The 22,486-nt window shown below is 45.9% G+C and overlaps 1 protein-coding gene across 1 annotated transcript in view; it reads right to left on the reverse strand.

Moving 5' to 3' along the window:
• MPPED1 (metallophosphoesterase domain containing 1) overlaps window positions 1–22,486 on the reverse strand; it is a 107,868-nt gene that overhangs the window by 29,508 nt on the left and 55,874 nt on the right. Inside the window, exon 4 of the mRNA XM_006866844.1 lies at window positions 13,699–13,924. Within this exon, the coding sequence (XP_006866906.1) occupies window positions 13,699–13,924 (226 nt within the window). The remainder of the gene's footprint in view (window positions 1–13,698; window positions 13,925–22,486) is intronic.

Here is a 22,486-nt window from a genome sequence, read left to right on the forward strand (position 1 = left end):
TCCATGCATCCCACCTACCCACCATCCATTCACCCACACCATCCATCCATCCATCCATCCATCCATCCATCCATCCATCCATTCATCCATCCATTCATCCATCATCCATCCACCATCCGTCTATCCATCCATCCATCCATCCATCCATTCATCCATCCATCCCACCCACCCACCCATTCGTCCATTCATCCAACAAATATTCACTATGATGAGGAGACACAGTAGGCCTAGCAATCCCCTTCCTAAAACCCCAGTTATTGAAAGCCCTTATTGATTACAGCTCTACCCTGACACACTCAGGGGCACCATGAGTTCACTCGACAGCGACGGTAACTAGACAGAAGGCTCAGTGAGACGAAGTCATTCACTCAAAATCACACAGCAAAAAAGTGGAGTTACCTTCCCCTTACAGCTGGAATGCCCAGGTATGGCTGTCATAAAAGCTCCCAGGACGAGGTCTTAGAGGGAAGGACTACAGAGGGACCCAGCCTGAAGTGCTCAGGACCAATCCCATGGGAGCAGGAAAGAGAATGCAAAGAATTCGCTCACGCAGTTGTAAATCTAGTGAAAGTCGCCCAGCCAACAAGCCTGGTCTGGCCTCCAGCCCAAGATGGAGCCCAAGAGAAACCAGAGGAACCAGCCCTAGGGGAGCTGGCAGGAAGCTGCCACCAACCACCCGTCAGTCTGCCGTGCTGTGGTGACTTACATGCTACTGTGATGCTGGGTGTTATGCTGCAGAATTTCAAATCCCAGAAGTGTCACCCACAGTAGACAACTTTCAGAGAAGCTTTCAAATGAAGACAAGGAAAAAAGGCCTCACAATCTACTTCCAAAAATTAACCAATGAAAACGCTATGGATCACAGAATATTGTGCAAGACATCAACCGTGCTACTTTGAACAACATCCAAAATCTGAGAAGCTGGGTTCTATGAAGAAAAACGTGGCATCGGGATTGGAAGAAGACTCATTAACAACCTGAGATATGAAGATGATGATACAACCTTGCCAGCTGAAAGAGAAGAGGACTTAAAATACATATTGATGAAGATCAAAAACCACAGCCTTCAGTGTGAGTTGCACCTCAATGTAAAGAAAACAAAAATCCTCACCACTGGACCAATAAACAACATCCATATCAATGGAGAAAAGATTGAAGTTTGTCAAAGACTTCATTTTGCTCAGCTCAACCATCAACACTCATGGAAACAGCAGTCAGGAAATCAAAAACAATGTACTGCAGTGGGCAAATCTGCTGCACAAGACCTCTTTAAAGTGTTAAAGAGCAAAGATGTCAGCTTGAGGACTAGGGTGTGCCTGACCCAAGCCATGGTATTTTCAATAACCTCATACGCATGTGAAAGGTGGACAGTGAATAAGGAAGAACGCATAAGAATTGATACATTTGAGTTATGGTGTTGGAGGAGAATATTGAACGTGCCATGGGCTGCCAAAAGAACCAACAGATCTGTGTTGGAAGAAGTGCAGCCAGAGTGCTCCTTAGAGGCCAAGATGGCCAAACTTTGTCTTTCATACTTCGGACATATTGCCAGGAGGAACCAGTCCCTGGAGAAGGATATCAATTTTGGTAAAGTGGAGGGTCAGAGAAAAAGAGGAAGACCCCCAATGAGATGGATTGGCACAGTGGAAGCAGGGATGGTCTCAGGGGTAGCAATGATTGTGAGGTTAGCCCAGGACCAGGCAGTGTTTCCTTCTGTTGTTCATAAGGTTGCTAGTAGTCAGTTGGTATTGACTCGAAGGCACCTAAAAACAGCACCAACTTTGGAGGGCTCATCAGGAGAGCAGTCATTGGTAAAGTAGAGGGCCAGTGAAGACCAGGGAGACCCTTGTCCATGGTATGGGATGACACCATAGCGACAACAGTGGGTCACACTCAGCACTATCATGAAGACCACACAGAACCAGGAGACAATGCCAACTACCAACAGCACCAATTACACAGGAACACCGGAGATGGGAGATGCCTGCTGTCAGCCTGGACTAGAGAGATGTGCCCTTCAGGCCTTGGCATCCTGCAGCCGACCTCGACTTTCGCTTCCTGCCTCGACCTCTCCACAACTCTTCACACACCACATACTCCAGCCAGTCTGGAATGTTCTCAAACACACTGTGTACATCAGGTCTCCAGACTTTGCACATGCGGTTCCCTCTTAGTCTTAAATGGGTACGTTAAAAACAAAAAAGGTCCAAGCAAAACAGTGGTCCAACCTGTTCAACTCAAGGCAGAGAAGTCAGCTCAGAAGGTTATGGTGACTATATCATCTTGATAGATTTTCTCAAAGGATATAGGGCAGTCATGGGGGGCTTACTGGTTAGAAGTTTTAAAAAAATTTTTAAACTCCATTGGCGAGAAAATGGCCAAGGAAGTTGTCTGAAGGAATTTTTTCCCATCATGCCAATGCACCTGTTCATTCTTCTGAGGGAGCAAGGGTTGTCCTATAGGAAGCTCATTGGGAAACCTGACCCCATCCACCCTATAGCCTGATCTTGCCACTTCAGACTTCTGTTTGTCTCCCCAACTCAACCAACATTTCAAAGGAACACTGTTTGAGTCCCTTGGGGAAATCAAAACTGCTATTCTGAGGTGGTATGAAGTGAAGGGGAAAGAATTCTTCAGAAAATTCATCTTCCGGCACTAAATCTGACAATATTCTGGTGCTATTTATCATGTTTCAGTATTCAATAGTCCGATGCTGCTGTCTGACAGTGTTCCACTGCTATTCATAAGGGGTTCAGTGCCTAAACATTCAGAACGAGTCTACCTCTCCTTCTACCCAATCTGTCTTCATCTGGAAGCTAAAATGAAATCTGTCCACTATGGGTGTCTTTGCTGGTATTTAAAATACCAGTGATATAGCTTCCAGAAATACAGCAACATGTAAGCCACCACAGTATGGCAGACTGACAAACTGACAAGGAGTGGTGGGGAAAAGAGATAGAAACATTGCCTTCCGCAGCAGCACGGAGACCTACATGGACGATCTGCTGAGAAACAATAGCTTCACATTTTGATATTTTTGTTTAAGAGATGAAGGATTCTATGATTTTGTAGCAATGTTTGCTGACTTCCCATCGTAAGGTTCCTCGTAAGATGAAGGCAGAGGGAGACTAGACTATCACAGAAGGAGGAGACTGAAAAAGGAAGCAGAGAGATGTGAAGATGGAGAAAGAAATACCAAACCAAGAAGCTCAGCTACAGAAAGTGGAAAAGGCAAGAAAACAGCTTCTCCCGTGAAACCTCTGGAAGGAACCAGTCCTGTGATGTGTTGCCTTTAGCCCTGTGATCTGAATTTGGACTCCTGACCTCCAGGATTACAGGGACCAATGGATGCTGTTTTAAGCCTCTAAGTTTGGGGTAATTCCATACAGTCACAGGAAACTAACACAATTAAAGGTCCCTGGCGACACAGTAGTTAAGCATGAGACTGTTTGACTATAAAGTCAGCAGTTTGAATCCACAGATGGTATTTTTGAACCCTAGTGCCCTTTTCTTGCAAAGATGACAGTGGGCAGTTCAACTCTGTCCAATAGGGTTGTGATGAGTCAGAATCAATTTGATGACACACAACAATGCCCCTCTTGGCCCCAGAACCCTTAAAAAGATGGTGACATTGCACTCATGGAAAAGCAGAGTCCAGCATCTCACATGGGCCACAGAGCAGGGTCTTAGGAAAGTGAGTCTAGAGCAAACCTTTCAGTTCAAAGACAGAGAAGCCCAGAGAGGTTAAGTGCCAGGTCCCAGGTCACACAGCAAGCGCCCTGGGTTTTACCCCCAACGTTCTGCCTTCCAACCAGTCAACAAGACGATGCCAATGGCCACTCTTGTCTTCACAATCGCCCCTGCTTGCATTTCTGTCCAGATGAAACCTTACTCTCTAAGCCTGTCAGTAGAACTCCCAGTCAGTGGAATATGAAAGAAATATTTTCTCCTGAAGATCTGGGGGCATATGGTTAATCCCATGGGGCTGCTGAACACAGCCACGGTCCATGAAGCAAAATGATCTTGTTGGGTATGAGCCAGAACACAGACTTCAGAGGAAGCATTTAATGAAATGAATTACCCCACGTGAAATGCCTCTGCAGTCCTGGGCACCTGGCCTGTAGACCATCTCAGCTGATACTCATCATTGCTGACACTGTTGTCGTTATTGTTGTTAGGTGCCATCGAGTCAGTAACGACTCATAGCAACCCGATGCATAATAGAATAAGACACTGCCTGGTCCTGGGCCAACCTCACAATTACTGTTATGCTTGAGCCATTGCTGCTGTCACGGTGCCAATCCATCTTGTTGGGGGTCTTCCTGTTTTTCTCTGACCCTCCACCTTACCAAACATGATATCTTTCTCCAGTGACCGGCCCCTCCTGACAATAAGTCCAAAGAATGAGAGATGAAGTCTGGCTATCCTGGCCTCCAAGGAACACTCTGTTAGTGGCCTCCAAGCCAGCCCCCCGATTTGTGGTACCCCATACACAACAGAGCGTAATGATGCCCAGCACTCTGCTGCCCCTTGTCACAGGTGGTTTTCAGGAGAAGATTGCCAGGTCTTTCTTCCTAGTCTGTCTTGGTCTGGAGGTTCTGCTGAGATTGGTTCAATATTGTTGTTGTTGTTAAGTGCCGTCGAGTTGGTTCCAACCCTTAGCGACCCTGTATAGGGTTTCCGAGGAGCAGCTGATGAGCTTGAACCGCCGACCTTGCAGTTCAAAAGGCTTTGCAGTGTGGCGCATTAATCCACAGCACCACACCAGGACTCCATTACAGCAATACAAAAGCCTCTACTGACATATGTGTGGTGGTTACACATACAGGGCATCGGTCAGGAAGGCAAGAATTCCACCACGCAGCTGCCAAAGCCTCACATACATGCAGTCAAACGTGGTTTTCTCCCACTCTGAGGACTAAGGTGACCCTGATTCAAGCCAGGGTATTTGCAATTGCCTCCTATGCATGAGAAAGCTGGGCAATGGATAAGGAGGCTGGAAGAAGAATTGATTTCATCTGTATTATTGTGTTGGCAAAGAATATTGTCTATATCATGGACTGCCAGAAGAACAGAGACCTTTCCTGGAAGAAGTACAGCCACAATGCTGCTTGGAAGTCAGGATGGTGATGGTTCATCTCATATACTCTCGACATGATACTAGGAGGGACAAGTCCCCTGAGGAAGACCTCATGCTTGGTAAAGTGGAGGGTCAGTGAGAAAGAGGAAAACCCCCAATGAGATGGATCGGCACAGTGGCTGCAGCGATGGGCTCAACCACAGCAAAGATGGTGAGGAGGGCCCAGAACCCGGCAGTGTTTTGTTCTGTTGTGCACAGCATCTCTGTGCACGGGAATCCACTCGGTGACACCTGGAGATCAACAAGGAACAGGCAAACCAAGGATGGAGGCTCCAGCTTAAAATGCCACCTGGTAAGCAGTTTCTGTGCAGTCATCCCTGTTTCCTACTGAAAGATCTTTGGAGATGCAGGGGAAATGAAAATTTCTTAAGAACATAAGAATCAAACATTAGGAGTCAGCCTGGGGTGGGTGGTCTTGGATGAACATGTGCTGGAAACTGAGGCTTGAGGGGGGTGCACAGCACACCAGTGGGCTCAGCTGTGTCTCAGAAAGAGCTCTGCCCAGCACTGTGGGCACACACACCTCCAGAGCTTGGAGGCTCAGTCGTTGTTAAGTGCCATCGAGTCGGTTCCAACTCGTGGCGACTCTGTATAGGGTTTCCAAGGAGTGGCTGGTGAGTTTGAACCTCTGACCTTATGATCCAGTGCTAGTCCTCCAGTGCTACAACAGGGCTCCTGGAGGCTCAGAGGGGAGGTAAAAATACCAAGCCAACTCTGTTGCCACAGAGTTAATTCTAAATCTTGGTGACCTCCTTGTGAAGACTTCCAAGGCTGTGACCTTCTGAAAGTACACCACCAGCCTTTCAGAATTCTAGGCAGATTCGAACCACTAATTTCAGTTACTAGCCAAGTGCTGAACTGTTATGCCACTCAGGGACTCCCAGAAGGGGAGCCAAACCCAAATCCACTGCCGAAGCAGGATAATGCATTGGACCATACGGTCAGTGTGAACCACAAGAGCGGTGGTTCAAACCTACCAGCCAGCGATCCTCAGAAACCCTAGACAGGGTCACTGTGAGTCAGAACTGACTCGATGGCACTTAACAACAACAACAACAACAACACAGGGTTTCTAAGGCAGTGAGTCTTAATGAGAACAGGCAGCCTCATCTTTCTCCCACAGAGAGGCTGGTGGGTTTGAACTGCCAACCTTGTAGTTAGCAGTCCAACGTCTAACGGTGCCACCAGCAGACCTCTGAAACTATCACTGCTTGTCCCCAGTGTAAGAACTATGCCTGGCACCAGGAAGGTAGCTGGTAAACCTTGACTTAATGAGTGACTGAATGAATCCACACACAGGGCAATGCTAGAATACTGTTGGGCAGCTGTTGGGCAGTGTTGGCTATATAATGTCGGCAGGTTCCTCAACTGTGCTTCCAGACATTTCCTCAGCAATAAAATACGACCTACCTCTGGACTGAAAAGTCTATTTGAATTGCAAGGTTGGCAATTCTAGCTCACCAGCTGCTCCTCGGAAACCCTATATGGGATCTCCATGGGTCAAAACTGACTTGACAGCACTTAACAGGAGTCCTGGTGGGGTGCTGTGGGTTAATGAGCCAGATTGCAAAGTCATTTGAATGACAAGGCCAGTGGTTCAAGCTCACCAGCTGCTATTCGGAAACCCTATACATAGGGGTCTTTATGGGTAGGAACTGACTCCACAGCACTTAACAACAACAACCTCATAGGTGTGAAGTGACAGTTGAATAAGTGGATGGTCACAGCCATGGCATGCCTAGCACAATGGCTAGGTGAGAGTAAGAGTTTCATAGGTGTTTTACTATTACCATCTCTTATCGGAGCCCTGGATAAGGACTGGACTGCTAACTACAAAGTCAGTGGTTCAAATCCACCAGTCACAAAAACAATCCTTGATCAGAAAATCATACGATGATACTAGACACAGCCGGAAGAAGAAAGCAGAATGAAGTAAAAAGAATTTGTGGATGAAACAAGGCTCAGGAAAGTGTCAATAAGGAAACAGATCATGAAATTGTTGTTGTTGTTGTTAAGTGCCATCAAATATGTTCCAACTCATAACGACCCTTTATAGGATTTTTGAGAAGCAACTGGTAGGTTTGAATCACCAACCTCCCAGTTAGCAATCCAATGATTATCCTACGCTACAACATGGCACCAGAACTCCAATCATGGCATTGTTGTTGTCAGGTGCCATCGAGTCGGAATCGACTCATAGCGACCTCATGCACAGCAGAACGAAACAATGTCCGATCCTGGGCCAACCTCAATACCGCCGCCACACTTGACGTTATCAATGATGTGACCTGACTGATCCATCTCGTTGGGGGTCTTCCTCTTTTTCTCTGACCCTCCACCTTACTCAGCATGACATCCTTCTCCAGCGACTATTCTCTCCGGACAATGTGTCCTAAGTATGAGAGACAAAGCTTAGCTATCCTGGCCTCCAAGGAGCACTCTGGCTGCACTTCTTCCAAAACAGATCTATTGGTTCTTTTGGCAGTCCATGGCACTTTCAGTATTCTCCTCCAAAACCACAGCTCAAAGGCATCAATTCTTCTATGATCTTACTTATTCACTGTCCAGCTTTCGCATCCATATGAGGCTATTGAAAACTGTACTTAATTGTACTTCTGAGAAATCTGTACCTGGACCAAGAGGCAGTTGTTCGAACAGAGCATGGGAACACTGAATGTTTTAAAATTGGGAAAGGTGTGCGACAGGGTTGTGTTCTTTCACCATACTTATTCAACCTGTATGCTGAGCAAATAATACGTGAAGCTGGGTTCTATGAAGGAAAACGTGGCATCAGGATTGGAGGAAGATTATTAACAACCTGAGATATGCAGATGATACAACCTTGATTGCTGAAAGTGAAGAGGACTTAAAACATTTACTTATGAAGATTAAAGAGCACAGCCTATGGTATGGATTACATCTCAATGTCAAGAAAACAAAAATCCTCACCACTGGACCAATAAACAACATTCTTATCAACGGAGAAAAGATTGAAGTTGTCAAGGACTTCATTCTTCTTGGATCAACTATCAACACTCACGCAAGCAGCAGTCAAGAGATCAGACGACGTATTGCACTGGGCAAATCTGCTGCACAGGAACTTTTTAAAGAATTGAAGAGCAGAGATGTCAGCTTGAGGACTAGGGTGCGCCTGACCCAGGCCATGGTATTTTCAATCACAGCATAGCAGAATGAAAATCTAAACTGGCACGTAAATTACACCTCAGTAATAAAAAAGAAAAAGAAGCATTAAATTATATACTGGTATGAAGTCCTCACTAGCCACAGGTCAGTGGTTGACACTCATCAGTCCTTCCTCATAAATCCTATATATATAGGGGCGTTGTGAGTCAGAAATGACTTGATGGCATCCCACAACAACAATGTAAATTGAGCCTCAGTAAAAAGGGGGAGGAGGAGAATGAAAATGTAAAATCTATTTGGCAGCAAGAAAACACAGAATTGACACTAGAGAAAATAAAATTCATTAAGTGAAGAACAAAATCAAGAAACTTTTCCTAGAACATCAAAACGCCGAACTAAAGGATAAAGAAGACATGAGCAGAGAAGAGGATGGAGTTGACAGAATGGAGATAGAATGGAGTTGAAATCTAAAAGCTAGCTATTCTTGAGAGAAAAACAAACTAGGGTGAAAGTGTTAGCAAAATATAAATGAAAATAATGCTCTTCAGTGGACACATCAATTATAAAGGTCCATTGCATAGAGGGAAAAAATAATGAAAAGTGCAGAATTTAAAGATCATGGAAGAATTTATGAATTATAAGGATAAAGACAAAAAATCTACAAGTATCCAGGAGACAACACATGTGCACACAAGGACCATTATTGTTAAGTGCCTTGAAGTTGGTTCCGACTCATAGCGACCCTAACCCTGTAAAGGCGTTGACCGGCCTTGAGGTTAGTGGTCCAGTGCTTATCCTACATCAGGCAAAAATAATAATCAGATTATCTTCATTAGAACAAAAGTCAGGCTGTCCTGAGGTTTGTCTTCAGCCAGCAATAAACCCTGGGGCATGAAGGAGCAATGTGCACAGAGTTAGAGTGGAGAAGATTTTAAAGTAACAATATTATGCCCAGATAAACTGTTCATGCTTTTTAATGGCAAAAAAAAGGCAATTTCATTTAAGTGAGGTTTCAAAACACATAACACAATATCCAATACTTGAAAAAAATAATTGATAAAATGCCTTCAGATGTTAAGAAGTAAAGAGGGAAAAGAAAAAAAGATGCTATGGCATACACTCTGCCAAGAACTGGAAAGAATAATAGGATAGAATCGAAATAACTTTCCAATTTATTTTTAAACTTAAATGTGTAGTATACAAAAATATCTACTATTGTTACTAAGCAACAATTGGGGTCAAAGGCCTAAGATGATAATAAATAAAAAGAAAGGCTAAGAAATAAAGAAAACAGAAAAGTTGGGCTAGATTGAATTCCTTATTTTAAAAGGGATGAAAAATATCCCACCTAATCTTTTAATTTAATTAATCAGAAAAATAAGAGGGGACTTTGAAATGTCCATGGAAAAATTCCATTATCTTTTCATTCCATTGTTTCTATGAACTTTCTCAAGTCCACTCATGTAAGATGAAGAGTATTTCTGACAAACTGAAAAGCAGTCACATGTAGAATTTGAAAGAGAATGCTCTTCTAAATCCCCAGAGAGAAATCATCTAAATGTTGTTGATGTTAAATGTTGTTGAATCAGGTCTGACTCACGGCGACTCTGAATAAGATTGCCGAGGCTGTAAGTCTTGAAGGGAGCAGAAAGCCTCATCTTCTCCCATGGAGCAGTTGGTGGACTTGAACTGCCGACCTTGTGGTTAACAGTCCATTGGTTATCCTACAGAGCCACAGCACCCCCAATCTATATCGTATAAGAGAAAAACTAAAGAATACAAAAAGTGTAATAAATGATGAAAATATAAGCATATATCAATAACAACAATTTAAAAGGGAACATTAAAAAAAAAAAAAAGTTTGTATTTAAGACTCCACTATTTAAATACAAAGGAGCTCTGGTAGCGCAGTGGTTACGAATTGGGCTGCTAACCTCAAGGTCAGCAGTTCGAAACTACCAGCTGTTCCATGGGAGAAAGATGAGGCGGTCTGCTCCCGTAAAGATTCACAGCCTCGGAAACCCTGTACAGGGTCATTAAGAGTTGGAACCGACTCCACGGCACATCACAACAATTGTTGTTAAGTGCTTTTGAGTCCCGTTCTGACTCATAGTCACCCTGTATAAGGGTTTCCAAAGAGCAGCTGGAGGATTTGAACAGCTGACCTTACGGTTTGCAGTCCAGTGCTTATCCTACAGTGCCAGGTTACAAATAAAATCCAATGGCAGGTTACTTAAAAAGTACCAAAAATAACACAGAAATGTTTGTTTTAAAGGCTAAGCAAAATGTTACTGGAAAACAAAACAAAACAAAATAAAAGAATAAATATGGACTGTACCACTCTCTTATAAGTCCTGGTAGCACAATGGGCTAAGCAGTGCACTGCTAACCAAAGTGGTTCAAACCTACCAGTCGTTCTGCAGGAGAAGGATGAGGCTGTCTGCTCTCATAAAGATTTACATTCTTGGAAGCTTTAAACAACAGTACTGACCTGTCCTGTCCTACAGGGCAGCTGGCTATGAGTCGGAATCAACTTTTAGGCAGTGGGTTTGGTTTGGGGGTCATTCTCCCAGATGGAAAAACTGACTTATTGTGAAGATAACTGATTTTTTTTTTTAGCATTTACATAAAGCATTATCACAATGGTACTTAAAATCCCAAAGAGGTTTTGGAGAAATTAACAAAATACATCTAAAGTTCTGAAAGAATAAAGATGCAATATTAGCTAAGACATTTCTGAAAAGGGAGAATGGAGGGGGTTTTTACAGTATCACATATTGAAACATAAAGCTACAATACGGATATACACGAATTGTTGTTGTTATGTGCCGTGGAGTCGGTTCCGACTCATAGCGACCCTGTACAGAGTTTCCGAGGCTGTAAATCTTTATGGGAGCAGAAAGCCTCATCTTTCTCCCGCGGAACAGCTGGTAGTTTCGAACTGCTGACCTTGAGTTTCACAGCCCGATTCGTAACCACTACACTACCAGAGCTCCTTATTCAGGAATAGAGAGATAATAAATGATAATGTATAGAAAATAAATGATGATGCATAAAAATTTCATTGTGCTATAAATAAATCCTCAAAACTATATAGAAGAAATGGATTGTTCACAAATAATGTCAGAAAAACTAGCTATTAATTTCTAATCTTATCTCACATGTTGCTCTAGAAATTAATAGATTTACAACAGTCTTGGTATGGTGCTGTAGGATAAGCACTAGACTGCAAGGTCAGTTCGAGTCACAAGGATGGTGGTTCAAACCTACCAGCCACTCCTTGGGAACCCAATGCAGGTTACTATAAGTCGGAACTGACTTGATAACACTTAACAACAACATAACAAAAATTCAGGAGGAATGTATAAATGATCTCAAGACAGGGAAGGATCTTTGTATAAGGTATCAGACAAAATCATAAAGGAAAATGTTGAGAGATTTCATTGTTTACAAATTTTTAATTCCCTGATCAGGAGGGGGAAAAAATCTAGAAGAAAAATGAGAAACTATGAAAACATACTCGTAACAACTATGGCAACAGTACATATTGTTTTTATATAAAGTGCTCCTAATTAACTTTAAAAAAAAAAAATACTAAGCCCCAAAAAAGAAATAATGGCCAACAGGCATAAACAAATAATTTACAAGTAGTAGAAAAACCAAATGTCCAATTGAAAAACACTGAACATCACCAGTAATCAGGGAATTAAAATTAAAATGCTAGGATATAGCTCTCATACATGGCTGTTGGCCATGTATACTTACAAACCTCTTGGCAAATTTTATATTAAGCAGCATCAACTGATGCTAAATATACGCCTACATATAACCCAGCAATTCCACTCCTGGTACACCCAACAGAACTATCCACCAAAAGGTATCTAAGAGACCTTTCACTGTAACATTAATTGTAGCAGCATAATTTACAACAGTAGAATGAACGAATAAGTTGGCATATATACAATACATACAATGGAGGATTCCCTGGTGTTTCAAACAGTTAAGAATTCAGCGCTAACTGAAAGGTTAGCAGTTTGAGTCCACCCAATGGGGCCTTGGAAGTGGATGATGAATGGCTGGACAGATGGACAGATGGATGAACGCATGGATGGTGGATGGATACAGGATAGATGGAAGAACAGATGCTAGATAAAGAGAGGGAAAGAAGTAGAGAAATAAAGGGGGATGGCTGGCTAGATAGATAGATAGATAGATAGATAGATAGATAGATAGATACACATAGATAATAGATAGATAGATAGACACATAGATGATAGATAGATAGATAGATAGATAGATAGATAGATAGATAGATAGATAGATAGATAGATAGATAGATGGTAGATACATAGGTGGAGAAACAAGGAGGACCATGTATAGACAAATGAACTGAGAGGAAATAAAGACTCAGAAAAAATAAGGAATCCTTAACTGTTACTATCTCTGGCAGGCAGATCACAGGTAACATGTATTATGGAAGGAGAAGACAATATTTATTGAGGACCTACTTTGTGCTAAGTACGCCTCATTTACCAGAATAAGTGATGGTTGCTGAGTGAAGGTATGTGCTTTGCAGACACTGCATTTTCTAAACAAACTGAACAGTTGTGGCCATCTGCTCCAAGCAAGTGTATCGGCGCCATTTTTCCAACAGCATGTGCTAAATTCCTGTCTCAGTGTCACCTTTTGGTTATTGTCACAATAGTTTACACTTTTTCACAATGGTATTGCATACTCACTAGACCACAGTATAGTGTGAACTGTAACATAGAGAGGCCGTGAAAACGAGGAAGACCTTCAACGAGACAAACTCACACAGTAGCCCCAACAATGGACCCAACATAGGGACAGTTGTGAGGATGATGTGGGTCCAGGCAGTGTTCTGTTCTACTATGTTCTAGCCTGTGTGCACAGGGACACTTTGAGCCATAACTTGTATGTGCACTGAGGAACCACAAAATCCAGGTAACTCAATTCACTGCAATACTCAGTTGACTGCAGTGGTCAAAAACCGAGTCTGCCTACAATGGGTGAAAGCAGGGCTTCTGGAACTGGATGCCTGGGTTTAAATCCCGGTGCTGCCCCTTCCTAGCTGTGTGATCATCTCCGTGCTCAGTTTCCTCATCTGTAAAATGGGCATCACAACAGGAGACCAGGGGCCCTGGGGCACAGTGGGTTAAGCACGATTGGCAGTTCAAACCTACCAGGAGAAAAGCTAAGGCTGTTTGCTTTTATAATGATTGAACTCTGTCATTTAGGGTTTGCACAAGTTGGAATTGAGCCGACGGCAGTGGGTTTGAGCCAGTACAACACGGGGGATAAGCGATATTATTACTGCCCAGTTAGAGGAGGGGGGATTGAGGCACAGAGGGTCGCAGTGGCCTGCTGAGGGTCCCCGCCCCCTCGGCACTCACCACGGGGAGCCGTAGATCCGGAAGCCGCGCACCGTGACCTCTGAGTCCTGCAGGTAAATGCAGTTGGTCAGCAGCGATTGCACATTCTCGTAGTTCTCGGGCTTGAGCTTGGACACGGACGGGAAATAGTAAAAGTCTTGCTTGATGAGATCAGCCATGAACTCCTGGTCAAAAGTCAGCTCGTGGTTACCTGCGATCACAATCTTGTACTCATAGGGCAGGCTGCCTGCAGGGATGGACAGACAGACACACAGCAGACTGCTGGTGGACATCCCAGGAGACACGGTGTAGCTGAGGGGCACAGCCACCCCTGCCATCCCCACCCCAGACCCCTGCCTGCCTGGCCCCTGAGGACACAGAGCAGTGGGCAGGTGAGTGGCCCAGGAGTTGTGGAAACCCCAGGCACCCAATGGGCCTCAGGGTCTGTCCCCACCAACTGCCCTGGACATCAGCCTTGGCTTCCACCAGCCTCACAGCCCCTATCCCCAATCTCCATCCTCCATGTCCCAGTGGGAAATGCAGGAACCTCTGGAGCCCCCCGCCACAGGAAGAATCCAGGCCGCAGAGGGTTACCATTTCATTCAAAATGAAAGCTAACGTGAAACAAAACCGACACAAGAATGCATTTGGACAGTAAAGTCATCCTAGCTTTGGTTTGAGCAAACTCCTAGACAAGTTTTTCAAAGCCACCCCTTCTTTCTCAGGGACCATACTCTGCAGGGACCCCCAATAGTTGCCTTCTGGTGAGCTGGGATTCTGGGCAGTCATCCACAGTGTCTACAGACCCTCGGTCTCAGGGGACCACCGCCTACCAGTCCAATGACATGCTCTGTGGTCACAACAAAGGGATGTCAGACACCTGCCTGATTCTCATCCCACCACCCAGTGGAGACAGGCCCAATAAGAAGGTAAGCACAGGCTGACTTGTGCTTGCTTACTCATCTGTAGAGAACAATTCCGCATGTTTTCACCACATCCAAGGTTCCAGTCTGGCTGGCATGTCTCCCTCCCAACCCCACAGCACCTTCTTACAGAATTAAAGCCTCGTTTCAAATTAACAGTCCCTGACTGGGACTGAGGGCCCAATCAGCAAGGTAAGCATGGGCTTCCTTGTGCTTACTTACTCATCTATAGTGAGCAGTTTCACATGTTCCCTGTTTCCTACCCCACCCCCCCAAGAGCCAGACGGATCCCAGGTCCCGGCCCAAGACCGGCCACCTCCCACAAGTCCCAGCTGCTAGGTACTGTGGGCCTGGAGAGGGTGTCAATGGCACATGGGGCTCTGGTTTAGATACAAATTACAAGGCTGATGGTAAAACAGGAGGCCTGAGCTTTCTGCAGCCTCTTACCATGGGAATGGCCCCAGGAGACCAGGCAAGCACCAAGGAGTGTGAAAGGGCCATGCTGCCGCAGGGGCCTCTGGGCAGCAGCAGAGACATCAGTAATCATCCCATGAATAAGGAACTCAGTGGAGCCTCTATTGACTTGACCACTGAGAGATGAAGAAGCCGATGTGAGACGTGAACCTTTAGGACAGTCCAGAGGATTTGAGTGTACCCATGAGTCCCACGCTGTCCCAGGCTCTCTGTGTCACCCCCATCATGCAGACGTGGAAACTGAGTCCCAGAGTGCTGGGCTGGGACATGTCAGAGGACCCACAGCCAGGAGGGGACAGAGCTGGTCAAGGCCAACCCTTGGCCCAGAACACTTTCCATAGGCCTTACTGACCTCCTAGGGGAACCCAGGAAAGTGCAAAACCAGGCAGGACACAGAGCCCAAATTCAGGACAGCAGGCTTCGGACTCCCCAGGCTGGGCTCCTGGAGTAGGGCAGTGGAGTCAGGAGAGACATGTAAGAGAACCCTCTGGGTGTCCCTGACCCTTGGACTCCAGGTCATACGGAGGAGGAATGAGACCCACACTGCACAGTGCATGCTCTCCATCTTTGGGTGATGTGACCTCCACAAGGTCACACTCAGCTGACCAGGGTCTAAATCCTATTTCTATCACCTCTTGGTGTTTGAGCCTGGGCCAGCTACCTAACCTGCCTGATAGGATGTGTGTGCCTGTAGGTTCTTCTATGGCCCCACAGATGCCCTCAGCCCCTGCCCAGTCTGGTTCCCTGGGGTATACACAACCGTCCAGGGAAAGCCGGGCCCTTCTGGACTGGAGCATGAAACCCCACCTCCTCTGTTATGTGGGAATATTCCACCATGAACCAAATTCCAGAAATGTCTGTGTTTCATATTCCGGGAATCATCTGTCTTATTAGAAACGGATGCCCACAGCATTGGACCAAATGTGACAGATAGTTCCTGTAAGTGTTCTAGGAGAAAGGTGGTCTGCCCAGCCCACGTGTAAGCTCCTGAGCTGAGCTTACGGTTCTGCGGTACAATAAAATCCACAGACCATAGCTGCCAAAATTCAAGACAAACCTACTGCCGTGAAGTCAATTCCAACTCACAGAGCACCTGTGTAACACAGCGGAAGTACCCTATAGGATTTCCGAGGTTGTATGTCTTTATAGAAAGAAGCTGCCTCATCCTTTTCCTGGTGGATTCAACTCTGACCCTTCAATTAGCAGCCGTAACTACAACTATTATTAGATCCCAACTGTAATAAAACGAAAGCTCCAAAACCCAATGAAACCTTGTCCTTACCCTCTCTGCTAGAACCAGCCCACTCTGAGGATGCTCTCTGTGGTCACAGATGGCTGCTAGATGGCCAACTGACTCTCATCCCACTAGCCAGCGGTGAGCAAGAACGCAGTGTCAACATCACCCAAAAAACACAGTAAACATGGGTTTACTTGTGCTTACCTACTCATCTGCAGTGAACAATTTACTATTTTCTCACCACATCCAAGATTCAACATCAGCCTCCACCACTCTGAGACCCGAAGAACTAGATGGTGCCCAGCTACCACGACCAAATGCTCTAAAAGGGATCACATTCAAGGGTTCCAGATAAAGTAGGAGAAAATGTGGAACTAAACTCAAAATTATATTTAAAAAACAAACAAACAAAAAAGACTGGGCTTACTGGTCAGAAAGAGACAGTACATCAGATCATGGCCCTCGATCAGGTCTGGAAAGGAACTCACCCTCCTGGCCCAATTTTCAGCCAAGCAGTAGACAGGTACATAAGGGGACAACAACACTAGTGAGGTATGTTCACTATGAAATGGTCAACCACTTAAAATCAAAAGGGCAATGTTTACCTCAGGATCAAATTGAGAAGGGATGGGGAGTTAGAATGGAAATTAAAACCACATCACTGAGATGAACCAAAGTGTATGATCTGTTAAATGTAAAACTAATGGTCTTGTCTTTAAAACCGTCACTCAATTCACAATAAAATGGGGTTTTGTTGTTGTTGTTGTTGTTTAATTATCCTTCTAGGTCTGGCTGGCATCTGTCTCTCTCCCAACCCCATAGCACCTTTCAACAGGATCAAAGCCTCGTTTCAGATTGACAACCCCTGACCGGGCAGAGGACCCAGAAAGGAAAGCAGGCACAGGTTTCTTTGTCTTGCTTACTCTTATGTAACTAAGGTACATGCAAGGTTGCACTGTTAGCTACAGATGAGGAAGTGAGCACTAGGAAGTCCGTGCTTACCCTGCTGACTGGATCCGCCATCAGGTCTGGGATTGTGAATTTGAAAAATGGCTTCACAGTGATACCAGAGATGATGACGTGGACAGATGGAGTGGATGGGGATCCTGGACCCAGGGAGGGAGAGGGGCTGTGTGCTGACGGCCGGGGAGACAACCCTTTGGTTGGTTGATGATGCATGGAGGGGATGGTAATCATTGCAATGAAATGAAATACAGTAAGATGAATGTAAAACTGATGTTCTCCCATGCAAACCCACATAATTCACAATAAAAACTTTACTGAAAAAAAAGTAGCTTCAGGTGGACCATCTGGGGACAGAGGTGGGCGAAGCAAACAGTTTGGGGAGCAGAAGTCTGACGAAAGGGATAGAGACAGTGCTCAGGGGGATTCTGAATGGACACACAGCTGAAGGGTGGAGGGTTGGGGATCTCAAATCCCCACAGAACCTCCAAACCCTAAAACAAACCAAATCCACTGTGGCTGAGTCAATTATGAATCACAGTGACCGGCAGGACAGACAGCTGCCCCGTGGGGTTCCCAGGACTGCCAATCTTTATGGAAACAGACTTTCACGGCTTCCTTCCAAAGTATAGCTGGTGGGTTTGAACCACCAATCTTTCCATTAGCAGCCGAGTGCTTTAACCACTGTGCCACTAGTTCTCTTTCCAGAACCTCTAAGTTAGGGTTTATTATCTTCACTCTGTAGCCAGGAAGTCCTGGTGTGGCTCTGTAGGATAAGAAATGGACCACAAGTCAGTGGTTCAAACTCACCAGCCGCTCCTTGGAAACCCTATTACAGGGTCGTCATGAGTCGGAACCGACTAGACGGCACTTAACAACTGTAGCTGAGGAAAGCAAGGGTCAGAGGTCAGGAGCTCTGGGCAGGCTGATGGGCAGTGGGTAACAGTCCCAAGTGGTCCCACCCCTCTGGGTCAGCAACTCAGACCCCATCAAGGTCAACAGACCAGGGAGTCAGCATGGGAACCCTCACTGCAGTGGGTGGGCAGTAAGCCCACTGGACTGAAGGTTGGAGGGTGCCCACTGCTGACCACCTCCGTCTGGGACTCATTCTCATCTCCAGCTGACCTTACCCATCCATCCTGCTCCACGCACCACTAGGGCTGGGCAGCTGAAGACAGTATTCATGTATTTATGTCACACTGCTGACCGTTGGTGCTACTTAAGCAAATTCCTCTAACTTACAGTTTCATTTCTTTCTGCAGCTCACAATTACCCAGGGTGGGGCAGGCGTTCAGAAGCTGTCGTCTCCCCCCATTCCTCCCACCTCTGCAAGGAGGTGAACTGGGGCTGGGAAGAGGCCGCGGGTGAGGACTGGATTTTGTACATAAAGTCAGGCAGGGCGGCAGAAGTCTCACATATTTTCCAGACTCTCCAAAACAGATGTGTGCTACATGGCTTAGAGACAGGAGCACATCCATTTGAGAAATTAGAAAATGTCCCATGCCAGGCTCCTTACAGCTACATGTCTGTCTGTCTGCAACTCACCGAGTGGGCATAACCTTCACAGACACTAAGTATTACTATCCTCATTTTATAGCTGGGAAACCGAGACTCAGAGAGATTGTGTACGGTTACATAAAGCAATAACAACGGGACTGACAACCATAGACACGGGCATTTGAGAGACTCTGTGGTTTGGCCTCATCTCCCCATTCTAAGCCAGTACCTGGAACCTTCGTACTTCTCAGAGGATGGATGGATGCTTGATGGGCGGATGATGGATAGATGGATGAATGGATAAATGGGTAGACAACAGATGAAAGGATGAACGGATGGATGGACAGAAAAAGGATGAATGGATGGATGATGGCTAGCTGGATAATGGATGGACAGATGAAGGAACGGTAGATGATGGATGATGGATGATGGATAGGTGGATGAATTAATTGATGGATGGATGAATAATGGATGGATGGATGAATGGATGGGCAGATGATGGATGGATGATGGATGGATGGACAGATAAAGGATGAATAGATGGATGGATGGACAGGTGAAGGATGAATGGATGGTTAGTAGCCAGCTTCCACACCATGTGAGCCATTTCCCTGATGGTTCGTGAGTTCTATGAGACGTTGCATCAAATGACGGAATCCAAAGACAAAGACTGAGGAGGAGTACTGAGGGGAGGAAACTGAACTGATGTTGGAGATGACGAAGTGGTTCAGCAGTTTGGAAAAGTTGGACATTTAGGACATTTCTAACCACTGCTTCATAGGCACCTGCTGATACTTCTAAAAGAAATTATTCATGCATGTGGACCCAGCTAGGAATCTAGCCGACCCACCCTGAGTCTCCAACAAGCATGAAACTCATTTTCTTCTCTGATATTGGACTCTGTCAGAAAGCAGTCCTGGTCAGCTCTGCACAGCACTGGCACCTTGAGTGAGGCACAGTCGGGGACACGATGATGGATAGGACACGGCTATGAGGTCACTTTCAGAAGGGGCCTCCAGAGCTTCCAACCCAACAAGTGGAAAGAAGATCAGAGAAGGCAAGTGACTTGTTCAAGGTCATCCAGCTCAAGGTCAGTGGTGAGTAGGGACTCTGGTCACACCAGCCCAAGAAGGGGACAGCTGGGGGCTTTGAAAGATACATGAGACCATCTGGGAAGAATGGAGCAGAGTTTTGACCCTATACCTGGAGGCAAACCAGGTGGGTAATGATGAGTGGGCCAGGATGCTGATCTCCCAACCTCAACCCAGAACACGAGATCCATGATGTTGAAATCACCCCTAAATCATGGGTCTACCCTTGTTTTTTAGAACAGGAATAAATTGTTGTTGGTGTTTATTTTGCATAATAATGCCCAAGTTAGCATTCCTTCCTCTCAGCCACATTGTTTGAGAGGCTGGCCTTTGGGAACCATGGATTTCTTGGTGGTCACTGTCACTCAGGACTCATTCGCAGGACATCAGGGAATACCCACACAGACACAAATACAGATCCCTAAGTCAGCAAGTGTACGACGATGCCATGGGGAGACAAAGAGAGATTCCAATGGCATCTCTTCTCTTTGTGCTTCCAAGATTCATCTCCCTGCAAAAGGTTGGGATTCTTCACCGTGACCACTTACCCATCCCATTGAACAGAAAGTGCTGCCTCCAAACTACATCATCTGTTAAATTCAACAAGATACACACACACTTCTCCATTGTCGATGCCGTTCCCGGAGCAGCGTATTGAGCCCGGCGGAGTTTTAGTGCTTGCTAAATGCAGTGACAATCAGGAAAATGCCCACTTACGGCTCCTTCCAGCCATTCCAATCTTGCAGAACGCAGCAGAGGGGGCTGGAATAAAGGGGCGGCTTAACGATCACTGATTGCATTTTGAGTACGTCTTTGACAATTCTGTGTTTAAACACTTGCCGGATGTCTGGGAGATTCGCATTAACATACTTCTTGGTATGGCGCACAGACGAGAATAACATGGGGGGATGGAGTGGGCTCGGGAGTCTGCTGCAAGCATAAATGCCAGCCATGAAAACACCTAGCCAAGCACACAGAGAGGATGGGGCGCGAGGGGAGAAAGAATGCCGAGTACCACCTGCATCTGGTGCCTAGTCCTCTGGCCAGGGCTGTTGATGGAAACACTGTGTTGGCTCTGCCCGCAGAGTTGAGCATTTTCCTGGGCCAGGCACTGTGCTGAGCTATCACAATGAAGGCTTCTAGAGTCCCTGGATGGTACCAACGGTTCGGCACTCAGATACTAGCCAAACGGCTGATGGTTTGAACTCATCCAGAAGAACAGCGTAAGACAGGCCTGGCAACCTGTGTGTTGAAAACCCTGGACTCAGCACACATGGGCTCATCACCAATCAGAAGCAGCTCTGCAGCAAGTAACAGCCACAAAGACATGCCTAAGAGCTAGGGCCATGATCCCATCTCACAGGTGCAAGTTCTAAGGTCAGAATTCATCTCTCCTTTCTGCTAGTTGTCTGGTCTGGAAAGAGAAACCTAACCCCTCTGAGTCACATCGTCCTCACCTGTAAAACAGGCTCTTCATGGATTCCAGGAGGCATGGGGAGGACACAAAGGTTAAGCGCTTGTCTACTAGTCAAAAGGTTGGTGGTTCAAGCTTACCTAAAGGAGCCTTGGAAGAGAGACCTGACCATTTATTTCCTTGAGAACCCCGTGGAGCTGCTCTACTTCGCTCATGTGGAGGTACAAAGAGTTGGAGCTGATTCAGGTCCGCTCACAATGACAACAAGGCTCTTCACTGGTGACAGTGCTTAAAATTATTAGCCATTGTGGGGGGCGGAGCTGTTAGCGGGGTAAGTGGGGTCATCACTGCACAATGAATAAGGCAAAACCGCAAGGCTGGAGATAACAAAAGAGGCTCAGAGAGGTTAAGTCACCTGCCCAAGGTCACACAGCCCCTCTCTACAGCTCTGTCCAGAATTCAGTGCATGACACCCCCACCATGGGGTCAGCTCCCGGATAAGCAACCCCACCCCCACCGGTGCCAGTCCCACGTGGGAGACTTCTGGATCGGTGATCCAACACGGGTGTCCATATTTAAAAGGCAAATGCGATTTTTCTTCTGCTCCATCCTAATAGCCATAATGTTTAACTTTTGAGCATTTGTTTTTCCTGAGAAATGTTTTTAAAACAGGAACATTGAGTCCTCATGATTTTCCAAAGCTTGTTTCAATTGCTTCCACCGAGAACATAGGACTTAGGCTGCCAGGGGCAGAGAGCAATTTCTCTATTTTCCCAAAAAAACTAAGAGTGCACGAAGACTCCTAGGTGGCATACTTGGGCTCAATGACTAACCTAAAAGTTGGTGGTTTGGACCCATCCAGTGGCACTGCGGAAGAAAGGTGTGGCAGTCGTCTTCTGTAAAGATGACCACCAAAAAAACCCAACTGAGCATAATCCTAGTCCACCTCACACAGGATCCACTTGACAGCAATGAAGCTGGACAGGGGGTTAGTTTGGTGTCCAGAAAGTCTTCATGGTAAGCACTGTGAGTCAGAACACAGATGCCCAAGACCTTCCCAACATGCCCCTGGTGGCGCTCACATGGCCCTCAGGACAGGGTGACACTGGACGTAACGGCATTGGGAGCTCAAGGCCTCAGCATCCCTCCTAGGCCAGGCCCTGCTGGGTGCTCACACCTCGATCTCACATCCTGACCCTGCACCTCTCTG

The sequence above is a fragment of the Chrysochloris asiatica genome, unplaced genomic scaffold (genome assembly GCF_000296735.1).
Source record: "Chrysochloris asiatica unplaced genomic scaffold, ChrAsi1.0 scaffold00097, whole genome shotgun sequence".
Classification (NCBI taxonomy): domain Eukaryota; kingdom Metazoa; phylum Chordata; class Mammalia; order Afrosoricida; family Chrysochloridae; genus Chrysochloris; species Chrysochloris asiatica.